Genomic DNA, 15,794 nt, shown 5'->3' with positions numbered 1-15,794 from the left:
GGAGAAAGTCAGCCCAAGGGTTCTGTCTTCATTTTTTTTAAATGTTGTATTTATGGAGCAGGATCAGTTTTATGTATCTCAGAAAGTCTACAATTCTGTGCTCATGGCCATTTGCTGACTAATGTCTCCAGCAGAGAACGACAAGCAAGTTCATGAATTATGGCTGGCTTTGACATTTCTTATCAAGACTGTTTTTTTATTTTAAGAACCTCTGCTTTGATTAAAGCCATTAGAACCAGGAGCAAATAAAAATGTGTCTGATTTTCACATGTCTGGCATTTTGTAACAGGAGCCTGGACGAAACCTGTCTTAATTCTCACAACCCTAAGGCGAGTGATGAGTATTAGCCTAGTAAGTTCAACTAGTTTCTCCTCCATTATCTGGTTTGGGGTTCTAAAAAAAATCCTGTGGCAGGAGACTTGTTGGTTGAGTCGGACTTTTACTTATTTATATCCTCTACTTCGATTCAAAGATATTTTCAATACCCCTCTTTGCTGCAAAAATTATTCTAAAAGTGACTTGGTTGAAGAATGTGTTGGGAGGTGGGTCCTGGGTTGAGTGAACCTAGAAAAATCCTTATCAAATTATTTTTATATTCCCACAAACTAAAAAAGAAACCCAACTGCATAGTAAATACACAAGACAGAAGTGATGTAAAATTATCTGAAACGAATAACAAAGGAGACCGGACAGTTGTTTTCTGTTGGTTTACTAGAACGCTTCAGGGTCTCTTTCTCCTCAGCTTGACCGTGGTTCTGTGGTTGATTGTTTGCATTCTTGAAACGTTTGGTGTTTTTCTGATTCTGTGATGTGAAATCATGAGATCCCTCTGTGTTACCACACTTCAGGGGGACATAGGGCTGGACATGGAAGATGCTGTGAGTGTCTATTTAATGTAGCTGGAACAGTGGAGTAGGTATTTCTTAGGACTCCCAGGTCCCTCAGCTCTGCCCTTGATGACACTTTCTGGTGGAGTATTTTTCTTTAATCTCTGATTTGCCACTCACGGGTCTCAGTTCAATTTCCATCAGCTTCCTTTCTGGCCCCCAAGCCTGCACTCTAAAAATGTCTATCCTTGTTGGGCTTTTCGCTTTGCCTTGTTTGTCCATCCCCCATGTGCTCAGGCCCTCTGTCCTTGAACTGGAATATCATGTAGGTGGGTGTATTCATGGGGCAGATGTTACTGTATTGGCTTTCATTGTCCACAGTTAGTGACAGTTGTTATTTCTTACTGTGGATTATGGCCGATATGGAAGCGGTCGGTAGCCAGGACACGCAGTAGGTACCTTGTGCATATAGAAATTCCATATATCAACTTTTTTCTGTTGTCTATTATCTCAGATCTGTCAAATATCCATAGATCAATAGATAATATTCCATTGACCCCGTTGTGTTTATTCCTAATTAATTACCTATTGAATGAGAGCTCTCTGGCTTGGTTGAGATGATTAGCATGCTAGAAATTGCCCATACCCCTCAGGGCCTGAAATAGCCTTTTCCATATTCTTTCCCCTATGAATTTTTGAGCACCACTTGGACATCCTAAATAGTTAGCTAATAGAACAAAGTTGTCAGTCCTGGCTCTGTGTATTCCTGTGCGGGATTGGTACACCTTAACTGGTGAGTTATCTTTGATTTGGGATATGTAGAGCTCTAGATGTGGGTGTGTATGATATGCATGCATCTATAAAAATGTTACTCCTCCATGCTTCTATGCAAATCAGTTTTAAAGTATCACATGGTACAGCTGCATTTTTACTTCTGATGGAGGAAGTCCATGAGGGTTAATTGCCTCTAGGCCTGGCTAAGTGATCAGCAAGGGATTAGGTGAGGGAGGGACAGAGAGAATCAAGAAAATCCTTGGTTCTTGTCCTCACATATCCTGGAGTCCTCTGGGGGCCCAAGGCATGTGTTCAACGTGTGGCCCAACACATGCTCTTTTGCGAGTCAGTGGGACGTGCTCTGAGAAGAGCTGAGTGATGGGATAATTAGAACCAAGCAGACAGCAGGGTGGATGGTTTGTCTGCAGATAATAGCTTGTTTGCTAATTGCCAACACCAGATTTACTGGGCAATTAGACATTTGGTGTCTTCCAAGACCTTCTGTGCAAATGTGGACACATGGCCGTGGGCCTTGCAGGTAGCAGGTGGAGGGAAGGTGGCTCCCACTGCTGGATGGCATCTCTCTGCAGGCTGCCCAAGGGGCTGTGGGCAGGGCAGACTTCTTGCCAACAGGTGGGAAAGACCATCTGGCTGGGCTCCCTAGCAGAGAGGCTGGACTCCCCCTACTTTATGGAAGGGGGTGCCCTTAGCTGGGAGATTCGCAAAGAGAGTGGACTTCAGCAGGCTGGGCCAGGAGCTGGGCTTACGTCTCTGTTCTCTTTTCAAGAGCACCAAGCCATGGGTGCTCCTAGGAATCAGAAATTGCTCTCCCTCTAAGATGAGCAAGTTGAGTTTTTTTAAGGAAAAATTTCTTATTTTGATAAAGTATATATAACATAAAATTTGCCCTTTTGATCATTTTTAAGTGTACAGATCAGGGGCATTAATTGCATTCACAGTGTTGTGCAACCACCATCACTACTATTTCCAGACCCTTGACCTCACTCAGAATAGAAACTCAGCATTCCCATTCCTTCCTCCTCCCTCCCAGCCCCTGGAAACCTCTAATCTACTTTCTGTCTCTATGAACTTGCCTATTTTAGATATTTCATGTACGTGGGATTATACAATACTTGTCCTTTTGTGTCCAGCTTATTTTACTTGGCATATTGTTCTCTAGGTTCATCCATATGGTAGCGTGTAAAAGAACTTCTTTCCTTTTTACAGCTGAGTAATATTCCATTGTATGGACATGCCACATTTTGTTTACTCATCTGTTGATGGAGACTTGGCTTGTGTCCACTTTTTGGTTATTATGAATAATATCACAGTGAATGTGCACATACAAGTGTCTGAATCCCTCTTCTCAGTTCTTTTGGGTAGACGCCTAGGCATGGAATTGCTGGGTCATATGGTAATTCTATATTTGACTTTTTGAGGAAGCACTAAACTGTTTTCCATAGCAGCTGTACCATTTTGCACTCCCACTGGATATCTACAAGGGTTCCAGTATCTCCATATTCTTGCCAACATCTGTTCTTTCTTTCTTTCTTTCTTTCTTTTTATAGCCACCATCTTAGTGGGTGTGAAGCCGTAACTCATTGTGGTTTTGATTTGCATTTCTCTAATAACTAATGATGTTAAACATCTTTCCACATGCTTATTGGCCATTTGTGTGTCTTCTTTGGAGAAGTGTCTGGTGAGGTCCTTTGCCCAGCAAGTTGGTTTCGGACCTCTGTACGTACTCGCCTCTCCGTGTTTCTCCCAGGGGTTGGAACTAGAGCCTTTCCAGGAGGAGGGAGACCAGATGCCTACAGAGAGTGGGGGTGGCTGTGCAGATTCGAAGGCTCACATTCACCCTTTCGTGATTCATTTCATTCCCTCAGCCCATTTGGCACCCAGGGTAATGATGCTATTTGAGTTCTCACCGAGCAGGAAAACACAAAAACCAGTAAGTGTGTGGGATTAACCAAAGCGATGTGGCAGCAGGGGCAGATGGGGCCACTGCTATACTCCCTTAGAAGCAGACAGGCCTTTCTCAGACCCCTTGCATCCTCTGGGTTTCCTTGACCACCAGTGTGTTTTAGCAAACTACCTGTTCTTTCCTACCAGGTAGTAGGCTGTGTGCTAGATGGAGCTGTATTTGCAGAGCATCCCAGCCAGCGCCTGGGATTTGTGGGTGCCCAGGGTCACTCACCATCGGTGCTCCGCTGCTCGCCGGCCCTGCCAGTCCTGGGCGGTGGGCAGGGAGGCCAGCGTGGAGCTTCCAGCAGGGACAGTGTGACTTCTCCCTGGGTGCTCATTCCTGGGGGAGGGCCACCGGGTCCTGGCAAGGTGTCAGGACAAATGTCAGCGCCTGCGTAACTGTGAGACTAGCAGGGCAATCGACACAATGATGTTCAGGCGGCTTTGCTATTGGCTCTTCTCTGGTTTGACCTCATGTCTGTTGTGGGGCCCGAGGCACGGGGTCCGGGGTTGCTGAGCTACCTGACTTTCTGCCACGGTTTTTCTTACTGGATGTCAAGAGCTGTCAGGATCACTGAAGAGAGAGGAGTTTCCCACGTTGTGATGCAGCCTTCTGCCAGAGGGAGGGAGGAGGTGGTGTGTCCACTAAGCAAGGAAGTTCTTTCTGGAAGCTGTATTCTTGTCCTTTATTCCTATAATAGGTCTTGTTGATCTGTAGGGTAGGGCAAGGAACCTGGAATCTCTTCCAAAAAAATGCACACAAACATTTGCTCAGGTGGCTACAGGTTCCTCTGGTCCATCGTGGTGCCCAGGTGAGGATCCGGCCCTTTAGAGAGCACAAGCCTGGAGGTGAGGCATGTGGGGATCGGGCAGTGTCTCTGCGAAGTGGGAGTTGGGTGGGACATAGTGAGAGGCCTGGTGGTCACAGGGAGAGAAAGAATGTTTCATTTGGTCGTTCTAAATACCAAACACAAGGGAGTGCCAGAACAGACAGACTACGTGTGTGGCGGGGTTCAGGCTTCCAGGCGACAACAGCACCTGCCCATAGCAGGAAGCCCCACGGCTCATTCCTGCCCCCTGGCTCAGCCCACACTGCTTCTAAGGAGGGCCTCTGTCTTTCCTTTCAGAAACAGCCCCCACGTCTGCATATTCCTCTCCAGCCCGGAGTCTGGGGGACACAGGAATCACGCCGCTGTCCCCTTCCCATATCGTGGTAAGAAATGTGTATCTATGTGCTGATGATCTTTGCTTTCTGGATCTGCTCTCACGAGCCAGGCTGCTGGGCAGCCCCTCACCTTCGTGGGTGGGGAGTACATGGTCCCGGGACTAGTCCTGTGAGCCCACCAAGCCCCTTCCCCACCCTCGGCCTGAGAAGGCTTTCTGTGGTGTGGCTGGTGCTTCCGGAGCTGTTGGCCTGGGTGCATTAGCAGGTGCATTTGGAGGCTGAGGGCCCAGAGACGGTGAGGCGTCCCTTTGGAAGGGAGCAGCCACCTCTGGCCGGGGCATCGGTGAAATGCGGCGGCTTTTTGACTGCAGGTAACTGTCCGGTCCGCAAGCCTGTGGCTGGGCTGGCTTCTGCATCAGCCGGCCTGGGAGAGAAGGCCTGGACGGGGAGGGGGCTGCAGCCTGGGCATTTGCTCCCACCCTACCACTCACTGAGAAGCTGGATTTTTTGTGGGGCAGCTGTTCAAGGGATTTACACATAGCCGACCAGAGAAAAGTCCCCGGGGAGGGGTGGCTTTGCAGGAGGGGGCACCAGCTTGTGCTGGTTTTCCTGGAACTGGCTGGGTTTCACCTCACTCAGTGTCCTGGAACTCCGTCAGTCCTGGGAGACTGGGAGGCTGGCCTCCTCTGGCCTGGTCCTCACACTGCGGGTTTCCAGACGGCGCCCTGAGGTGTCCCTGTAGGAGCTTCGGGGTCACCTCGGGGTGTGTGGGGAGCGGGGGGCAGTGTGAGGAGAGGCCAGATGGATGGGGCTCTCACCCCCTGCTCTAAGCAGTACACTTCAAGCCCGACATTGATTGGTTTATAATGTGAAGTTCTGTGGATATAAAAAAAAGTCTACAGTGCTTAACAAACAAACAAACAAAGGTTTGGAAACCTGGAATGGCCTGACTCACTCGCTTGCTGTTGAGGAAAGGCCCTGGCCCCTGAAGGGACAGGACTTGGCAGGATCGCATGGCCAGGGCCCCTGGCATGCTGAGCCCTCCTCCCACTCACAACACGCCTGAGCAGGTGGAGTGGTCACTGGGGCTGTGGCAGGGCCACAGCTGGTAAGGCATTCTGGGCAGTGTCTGCACGGGAGTTCGGGGAGGGCGGTGAGGGAAGGATTGCGTCACTCGAGGAACCACTGGGCCTCCAGACTGGATGGACTTTCCACAATTAGTCGTGTTCATAAGCAGTTGATAAAGGGGGGGGGGAGGCTGTGGGCAGGTGCCTTCTCGCTGGCAGCCTGGCCCTCCATTTCCCCTTGAGCCACCATGTGGGGGCTGAGGCTGGCCTGGCCTCTCCGTAGGGCTCACCGTGCAGCACACTTGAGCCAGAGTCCTGTCTGTAGGGGGTGCACAGCTGGGCAGGCGGAAGGCCAGGCTCGGCCACCCCCACCCACCCCTCATACCTTACTCCGAACATCCGCAGAATGATGCTGACCCGAACGTCTCAGAGCAGCAGATGTTTCTGGTGGTGGTGGCCATTGACTTTGGAACCACGTCCAGCGGCTATGCCTACAGCTTCACCAAGGAGCCAGAATGTATCCACGTGATGAGGTGAGTGCTGTGGGTGCGGAGGGCCGTGTGCGGGCACCAGTCACCGTACCTGTGGAGACCTGGAGGAGGGCCCTGGGGGAGGGGAGGGGGTGCGTTTAAGAAGCGGGTGAATGGCATTTAGTAGGCGGGTCCTAGATTCTGGCCCAGCTCAGCCCAAACCCCCTGTGCCCCTTTTGGGTAAACCGCTCTCATCTCTGGGCTCCAGGTTCCTGGTCTGTAAAAGCATTGCTTTAATTCTGACTCAGTGGGTCTGGGGAAGGGCCTGGACGGTGTGTTTGAAACCTGGCCTGGGTTATTCTAGCATGCATCCCGGGGAAGAGGTACTGACTTGTAGGGTATTTGTGATGGAGGAGGTCCAGGCGTGAGCTCGGCCACGTACTGTGTGACCTTATGCAACTGCTGGACCTTCTAAACCTCAGTTTCCTCATCTGTGAAATGGAGGTAATGGCAATGTCTGTCTCACAGAGTGTGTGTGCATATGAAATGAGATTTCCTGCCAAGCTTAGTACATAGTAGAATGTAAGCAGGGAAGGTGCTAGTCCTTAAATGATAGTAACCAGAAAGCAGAGTGGGGTGAATTTCAGGGTCACCCTGAAGTTGCCTGGGGTCTCTTGGGACACACTCTGTGCTCAGGACACTGCTGCCCTCCTCCACCTCGCCCCGCCATGCACACAGCAGCCTAAAACCGCCCTCTTGTCTTCCCCATCCATGCGTGACGGGCTGTCTGCGAGGACTCTGGTCTACCCTGGCCCCCACGCGGGCTCCAGCTCTGGCGCGGGGCTCTCCTGAAGAGTCTGTGGCCCCTCAAAGCTTTGGGGGCCAGGAGTTTATCACTCTGATTTTCCAAATCCAAGGACAGCTCTGAAGATAGATTGTGATGGGTTTTGCAACTCCTTTAGCTGGCAACTGTGGAATTTAGTTATGGCTCCCAGAGTAAGATCTTATGCATTTTTGCAGTGTGCTGCTTAAAACATAAGTCATAATAAAAGTGACCCCCCCACCCCAATCTTGGCTTCAATGTCCTAAGAGGCTCCAGAGCCCCATGGGTGTCATATCTTCAGGAAATAATGAAAAGCTGGTTCTAGTAGAGAGCCCCGATGACAGCAGAGCCCTCTTGTCTAGTCGCCACCAGGATTCTGCATCTGGGTAGCTAGATACCTGCTGCGAGGTCTGCTCTGCCGTCCCCAGGGATGGAAACCCCGAAGGGAGAAGAGCATGCTGTAAAAAGCTAGACTTCTCCATAGTTGTTTTGAGAAATGTTATTTCGAAGGGATCGTCTTGCAGTGAAATTGAAAAAAAAAAAAAAGAAGAGCAGAAATAACACTGAGATTGCTTGGGAGGGATCCACACAGGATCAGCAGCGCTCAGGCCTCTAGAGAGATCATCTCTGTTCTTGTAGGGAGTTTGGAGGGAGGCCCTACCTGGATTTTAGTTCAGTCAGAACATGTTAACCTTGATACAAACTGACACAATTATGGTTGAGAAAATTCAATTTTTTTGTATGTATTTTAATAGGAATGAAGGAATAAAAATTGGAAGGGAAATAACTCAGGAGGTTCATCGCCTATTGAAAATGTCAGTTGTTAATGGGAACAGAAAGTCCATTTGTGAGCGGTCATGTGGGGAGCGCCCAGGTGCCCGGCGTCTGGGGTGGTGAGCCTCCCTGGGTCTCAGGGCACTCATCATGGGGACTTTGGCTCCCTGGGTAGAAGCCTGCATCTTGATGGAGCTTGACTGGGGAACCTGCCAGGGATGATTCCAGACCCAGCTGCGTGGCAAATCCAGGTTGGCTCTCCACCTGGATTGTGATGGTCCCACCGAAGCTTAATGGTGCTATGTTGGGAGCAGGTGTGAGCTCAGCCACCTTCCCAGCAGGCCAGGGAGAGAGGCGTGCTGCCTCTAGTACACCGTGTCGCCACCAGAGGCTTCTCGTGGTGGTCCCGTGGCTAGTGGCAGCACGGGAGCGTGCTGCAGAGTCAGACCTGGGAGAGAAGAGAGCATCCTGGCCGCCTTGGCAGATGCGGCTTCTCCTCTCTTCCAGAGGAGGGGAGGCACCAAATCACTTGCCTTCTCCACTCTCCTTCCTATTCTCCTTTCTACCTAAGAGAAGGAAGGAAGCTTCCCTGGGGCTCCACCTACTCCCTGCCCCACTCCCTTACCCCCCCATCAGCTCCAGGATGGACTCCCATGGTCTCCGCCAATCTGTCCATACTCACCTCTCTTCTCTTCTGGGGCCTCTTCAGCACCCAGCCTTGCAGGAATCGTCCCTTCCCACCTCCCTGTTCCCATCGGGGCTCTCCTGCCTCCTTGTCACTGCGGCTGTCACCCTAGTATGGAGGCACCCAAGTCTGTCTCTCCTCCTGGATCTCTCCTGTGAACCCCAGGCTTCCATCTCCAGCCCCCTCCTGGGAGTTCAGTGCCAGCAGGTTCACCTGGAGTTCCCTCGTTCCCTGCGGTCTCCTTGGTTAACCAGGGCTCCAGGTTTCTGGGAAGGGGGCTTTCTCCTCTGGGCTCCCAAGTGGGGGCCTCTGGTGCCTTGGCTCCTGCTCACACCATGGCCATTTGGCTTGGTTCTCCCTCGGGACGGCTCATCCTCCTCCATCCCTTTCCTCTGCCCTTGTTTAAGCCCCCTTGCCTCTGCTCCCAGATGAGGCCTGGGGCTCCTCCTCAGCCTCCTGGCTTCCTGTCTAGTTCAACCCCAGCTCTGATTCTGCCATGCCCCTGCCCTCCAGCCTTTAGTGGCTTCCCGTTACTCACTCATTAATTCTCTCCCTTCCCAGGGTTCTCTTCAGCCTGGTTCCATACACCTTCCCAATCTCGTTTCTCACACTTCCCATTTACACACTCCTTCTCCACCCAAGCCAATCACTTAGCATCCCCGCACAAGCCCCATGTTCTCCTACCTCTGAGCAGCCTGCAGTGCCCTTCCATCCTTCAAGATCCTGGCAGCTCTGTGTCAGTCCTTCGAGTCTCTCCTTAGCCCTGCATTCCTCCCCTTGCCCTACCATCCGGCACCTCTGCCTTCTCTGGCCCCTAGGGCATTTCCTGGGTCCCTCGTTCCCATGTGATAAGGCAGGTATTTATGTATTTGTTTATACCCTACCTTGTTTTAGAGAGGACACAAGCCGGCTATACATTTGTTTTGAGGGCTTGCAAATTAAAAAAAAGACGCCACCCCCCACAAAAAGACATAACCTCCTAGGTTGTGAGTTATTTGAAGGCAGAGACATAAAGGTCTCGTGTCTGTGTCGCCAGCACCCACACACAGTAGGTGCTCAGTGAACATGGGGTGGATGGTCGAAGCAGACCTCGTTCCTGAGCAAGACCCTGGTGCCTGCCCCTTTCCTTCTTCTCTCTGACTGAAGTCGGGTCTCTGATCACCACTCAACCAACAGAACCAGAGTGCACCTGTCGCGGCTCCTGTGAGCACCCACGTCCGTAAGAATTGTGCACACAGTAGGTGCTCCAGTCAGTGCCGCCTGAACTAGGATTATGAAGGAAGGTTCTCATAACCTCTGCCTTTCCTTGATGTCAGGCGATGGGAAGGGGGCGACCCTGGGGTGTCCAACCAGAAGACTCCGACCACTATCTTGTTGACTCCGGAGAGGAAATTCCACAGCTTTGGGTATGCCGCCAGGGACTTCTACCATGATCTGGATCCCAACGAGGCCAAGCAGTGGCTGTACCTAGAGAAGTTCAAGATGAAGCTGCATACCACGGGGGTAAGCGAGCCTCTCCCTGGCCCCAAGTCCTCCGCATTGGAGAGCCAAGGTTCCTCCAGCCCCGAGGTCTTCCCAACCCAGGAAACCCTCAGGCTTCTCCTGAGCAGAAAGTAACATCCATTTACTTTGATTTTAGAAGCAACCTGGAGCACACAACACTTTCGCGGAATACACGGCACTTTCTGATACACACACGGGCAGGGACATATTCAGAATATTTAACAACGTGTGTGCCTTGGCAACTGACCGGTCAGAGTGGACCCTGGCTGGAGCCCCGGCCGAGGGGGCTGGGGGTTCCCTGCTATGCCAGGAGATCCCTCTGCAGTTGCTGGGTTGTTGGGAGATCCGGGGATTCTGAAGACAGGCCTTGGGGGCCGGGGGCATTTGGGGGACCCAGGGCAGTGGCGATTAGCTAACAAGTTTAGAAGTAAACCTTCTGTGTGGGGAAGCGGTAGCTCAGGAAATCAGGTGCCCAATTTATTGGAGGCTCAACTCCCAGCATGCCAGTGTTCTGTAAGCTGTCTACATCAGCTAGGCCCCTCTCCCAAGATTCATGGAAAAGTTTGGATCACAGGATAGGATCTTTTTTTTCAGTGTGAGCATTACATCCCACAGATTTTCCTTAATTTTTGGTACTTAGAGATTCAGGACGGCGATGGGTGTTTAAGACCATGGACCCTGGGACCAGACGGCCTAGATTTAAATCCTGCCTCTGAAACTTGCAAGATGCTTAATCCAAGTGACTTAACCTTTCTGGGCCCTGTGTGGAATAGAGACACTACAGGGCCTTCTTTGTGGGGATGGTGTAAGGATTAAAGGAATCAAAATACCTAAAGCTCTTAGAGCTGTGCTGGTACTAAGTTCTAGTCAGTTGCTCGCTCCTATGATTATTGCTTTCATTTGTCTGCTGTTAACGTGCTTGCAGATGACAAAACCCGTGTTAATGGAGACCCTGCAGCCAGCACCCCGCCTCCGAGGCCCTGTGTGCATCGGCGTGGCTCTCTGTGAAGCAGACAGGTTCCTGCTAGAAATGCATCCTCCCCGTTTCACCTGATGGCGGTCACTGCCCAACAGCAGTCTTGTGTGGTGGAACACGGGAATTTCTTCCGTTTTGAGTTTTTTCAGTTCTGACCCTCTGGCTTCCTGGTGGTTGGTCCCCTTTCTGAACCTGGGAGTTGCCCCGCCCCCAAATCTGGGGTGTCTTTGTTGAGCACTGGGGGTGGGGTGGCTGGTTGGGAAGGGGGGGCTTGTGCCGATGGGTCAGGGCAGCCAACAGGCTCCACGAGGCCGCTTTAGTAGCTTTGTGCCCCTTCGAACTCTAACCGCAAGCCTCATTAGCCAGCTGGATCAATCCGGAGGCTGATTTTTTTCCCCCCTGGTAGTAATGAGCCTCTGGGTTTGCGCTGCCTTGGGGGCTTCCTCCTGATGTTCGCTCCCACTCTCTGCCCATCGCTGCCCTGTGAGCACTTTTCTTGTCATTTTTGAATGACCCCAGTCCAGCCAGTGTCTCACAGGCATCCTGCACCCAAGGGACCGGACTGCTTTAGCTACTGGCGGAGGAAGGGAGGTGGTGATGCTGCACTCCCAAGAGGATTAAGCACAGGTCTTAAAATAGGAGCTCTTCTATTTTGGCGACTCGGTTGGCAGCTCATCGGGGAATGAAAGCTTCATGTCTGTTTAGCATCATGCACGTCAGCGAGTTGGCGTGATGCTTTAGGCTTCTGCTGGGGGCTCCCGAGGGTGACCATGTGTGTCTGGGTGTAGAAATAGTATGTCAACTGCATCAGCAGTGGTGCTTGCTTCCTTTCTCTTCTCCTGGGCTCTGTCGCCACCCTGAAACCTCCGCTTCGTGAGGATCCAGGGAAGAGAGAATGAGAGGGAGGGAGGGAGGGAAAAGTGAGAGGTAGGGGCTGAAGGAAACAGCCAGGGCCCCTGACACAATAAGGGGACAATGCTGCCAGGCCCCTTAGTGGGAGATAGTGGAAGACACACTATCCCAGTCTACCAAATATCAGGAAACAGAAATGTGGCTCACTGGCTTCCCCAGATCTCCAAGTAGCTGTTCCCGAAGCCACAAGGCGCGTCTCTCCTCCCTCGTCTTACTGTTCCTTCCTCTCCCCCACCAGGACCTCACCATGGATACAGACCTAACGGCAGCAAACGGCAAGAAAATCAAAGCCCTTGAAATCTTCGCGTACGCCCTGCAATACTTCAAGGAGCAGGCGCTGAAGGTAGGACACGTGCCAGGGCCCTGGGGCAGGGGGAGGCGCACCGGCCAGCCAGGCGAGCAGGCGCGGCCTCCAGGGACGAAGCGTAGGACTTACATTCAGAAAGCAGGATGCACCCTCGTGCCCTGCTGGCAGGAATGGAAAGTGGGGCAGCCGCCGTGGAAAAGTCTGAGAGTTCCTCAAAGGTTAAACACAGGGCTACCACATGACCCAGTGATTCCACTCCTCAGCATATACCCAAGAGAGATGAAAACGCATATTCACACGAAAACCCGTCTATGAGCAGCTACAGCAGCAGTATTTTTAATAACTAAAAAGGGGAAACAACGTGAACGTCCATCAGTGGATGGATGGGTTACTAAGTGGGTCTATCCCTACAAGGAGATATTAGTCAGCCATAGAAAGGAATGACTCACGGACGCCTGCAACCACATGGAGAAACCTTGACAACGTTACTCTGAGTGAAAGAAGCCAGCCAATCCTGTGTGATTCCATTGTAAGAAATGTCCAGAGTAGGTGAATCCCCAGAGAGAGGAGGTGGATTGGCAGGTGTCCAGGGCTGGGGGAGGGCACAGGAGTGACTGCTAATAGGAATGGGGCTTCTCTTTGGGGTGACGGAATTAGAGAGTGTGGTGGTTGCACAACCTTGTGAATATACTAAAACCACTGAATTGTGTGCTTGAAAAAGGAGAATTTTATGAGATGTGAATTACATCTCAGTAAAAAAGATAGGCAGAAGACATGTGCGGCAGCTGCGGGGTCCCAGGCGAGGTGCTTAATTTCTCTGATACCCACATTCCTAACCGGAAGAGTGGGGCAGGTCGTGTACCTTGTGGGTTGTTTTACCAGACATGAGGCACCTCCCTCAGAGCTGGGCACAGTAAACTCCTGGCAAATGGTTGCTGTCATCCCTTCTCCCTGTCCCCCCAGGCCCCAGGGGAGAAGCTGGTACCTGAGTGAGCCGCTTGGATGACTGTTGCAAAGTTTGTGCAGAGATGGCCCTGGATGGGGAAGAATTGGCTAATTTCTAAGTGGAATACAGCTGTCCACTCGGTGTCTCCGTCCATGGGCATGGTGATGAGTGGGTGTGAGTCAGATGCATAAAGAACCTTGTGTACTGAGCTTTATCCAAAAAGAATTGGGAACTTTAGAAGTATTTGCTATTATGTGATCACTACAAGAAATTTAGTGAACTCTAGAAATAGGATAGAGTTCTAGAAATAGGGCCTGAGGGAAACAAAGACATGAGAACGTAATACTGCTTTCATCCATTCAAGCACCTCCTCCTCCTCCTCCTTCTTCTTCTTCTTCTTTTCTTTCTCCTTCTCCTCCTCCTCCTCCTGCTCCTTCTCCTTCTTCTTCTTCTTCTTCTTATTCCCCTTCTTCTCCTCCTCCTCCTCCTTCTCCTCCATCTTCTCCTTCTCCTCCTCCTACTCCCCTTCCTCCTCCTCCCACTCCCCCTCCTCCTCTTCCCATTCCCCCTCCTCCTCCTCCTCCTTCTACTTTTTGGAGTACTTTTTGTGTGCCAGATAGTTCTGGCAGCATTGAAATCAACAGAGTGTGAAGGAGTATGTAGTCAACAGATTGGTGTTGTGAGGGGGTCATTGTGGGTGTTTGGTGTTTGGTGAAGACAGAGGTTCTGCCCAATGGGCTGCAGTAGGGAAGGCTCCCTGGAGGAGGTGCATCAGGGGCCTCTCACTGGCAGCAGCTGGAAGGGTGGGTGTTTTGAGCTGGTAGGATGGCACAAGATGATCGCAGGGGAAAGGAAACACAGCAGACAGCTCTGGAAAGCGGGCAGTTTGGGTTGAGAGAAGGGCAGGGCTGTGGGATTGAGTGGGAACAGCAAGCTTGGGTCGAGATCTTGCAAAGCCTCAAATGCCAAGCTAATGAACTCCTTGGGTCACGGGGAGCCATCCAAGGATTTCTAATAGGGGAATGCCATGGCCACAGAGATAACATTCGAGGGAGGGAGACCACAGCATCCCCAGGGCCTGCAGGGTGGAGGAAAGCCCTACAGAAACAGTGGACTCAGATCCTGAAGCAGGTGTGTCTGAGGGCTCTGAGACTCGGAGAGTGGGGGGTCACTTGGGGAACGTGAAAACCAAGAAGAAAGAGGGGGCCAGGGTGGAGGGAAGAAGTAGATTCTGGGAAATAATTCTTCCACCGGCGGGGGGGGGGACGAAGAGGGGAGAGGACAGAAGGAAGGAGTAGGAGGGAGACAGAGTGTAAAGGAGAGCACATGATTCTAGGCGGCAACAAAGTGGACTAGGAGGCGCAGAGATGTGGACCTCTGTCAGCCCGAAGAGCAGGGATCTCAGAGGCATGGGCTCAGCACCTGGTAGCCCAGACAGCCAATGAAGGACTGTCTGCCTATCGTGTCTGTAGCCATCTGGAGAAAGGTGAAGGAGCAGAGGGAGGCCCATGACTGCAGGGCCTTTAGATTAGGAGGAAGAGGCATGGGGATCTGGGGAAAATTTAGGACCTGAGAAAGTCCATGACATTGGCTTGTGTTTCAGGTTGGTGAAGGGGAAAAGAGTGAACAGCCCATCTCAGAAGGGGAGGGGAGAGATGGAGGGGGCAGAGGGCCAGCAGGGAGTGTAGGAGGGTGTGTGGTTTCGAACATGTCAGTTCAGCCAAAAGCTTCAGGAACCTGGTCGCACATTCTCCCAGCAGGGAGCATGCTATAAAGAAATTCCATGAAGAAAAGCTTTCTGAGGAGATTTATAAGCACCGGGCCCTACACGAGAGGGCTGGCTGGTATTGGAAGGACAGATGGGTTCAGAGGAGGGGACTGTTGCACGTTGGACCAGGATAAGCAAAATAGAGTATCTACTAAAGCATCGTATCTCAGGAATCACAGGCATGAAGCAGGCTCATCGTTCATGAAGGAAAGCAAGTGAAAAGGGCCTGACATAATGAGATGTTTAATTAATGGCAGGGTCCTTTCCCTTCTAAGCTGTACTCCATCCACTGGTGAACAAACAGCTTTAAACAACCTTCCCTACGGCCAGGGAAGCCCATCATTCACCTTTTGAGCCTTTTCCTGTTTAAAGAGTTTAAAATAGCCTGGATGGTGCTCGGCGGCCTGCTTAGAACACTTCCCAACACACATCACTACTCGCCTGCCTTTAAAGCCCAATGCAGACCTGCAAGGAAATAAAACATGATAAAAACAAAACAAAACAAAACAAAACCCGCTGTTTCACGCAGAGGTGTTTTTAAAAACATGTTTAAAAAAAAAGTATACTAGACGTACTTAACACTGCTGAGCTATGTGCTTAAAAAAAGGTTCACGTGGTAGATTTTACATTATGGGTTATTGTCACAATTAAAAATAAAAAAAATTTTTAAAGGGCAAAAAAAAAAGTTTACGGACTGATCACAGAGGAAGTTAATTCCGTGACACGGTAGCTCCGTCCCAAGGTATCTACTGAAACAAGAGAGGAAATGAGATACCTATCAGAAGAAACAAATCGCCAGCCTGTTAATCTTCTGAAACCTGTCCCCAGAACT

The 15,794-nt window shown here is 51.1% G+C and overlaps 1 protein-coding gene across 3 annotated transcripts in view; it reads left to right on the top strand.

Moving 5' to 3' along the window:
* The window catches only part of HSPA12A (heat shock protein family A (Hsp70) member 12A), a 158,669-nt gene that overhangs the window by 119,826 nt on the left and 23,049 nt on the right, over window positions 1-15,794 (top strand). For all 3 annotated transcript variants that reach the window (XM_032423492.1, XM_032423493.1, XM_032423494.1), the window contains 4 exons: window positions 4,694-4,779; window positions 6,204-6,331; window positions 9,867-10,053; window positions 12,180-12,284. In XM_032423492.1, the coding sequence (XP_032279383.1) occupies window positions 4,694-4,779; window positions 6,204-6,331; window positions 9,867-10,053; window positions 12,180-12,284 (506 nt within the window). The remainder of the gene's footprint in view (window positions 1-4,693; window positions 4,780-6,203; window positions 6,332-9,866; window positions 10,054-12,179; window positions 12,285-15,794) is intronic.

Source organism: Phoca vitulina, unplaced genomic scaffold (genome assembly GCF_004348235.1).
Source record: "Phoca vitulina isolate PV1807 unplaced genomic scaffold, GSC_HSeal_1.0 scaffold28, whole genome shotgun sequence".
Taxonomy (NCBI): domain Eukaryota; kingdom Metazoa; phylum Chordata; class Mammalia; order Carnivora; family Phocidae; genus Phoca; species Phoca vitulina.
This window is presented reverse-complemented; position numbering and strand designations above follow the sequence as displayed.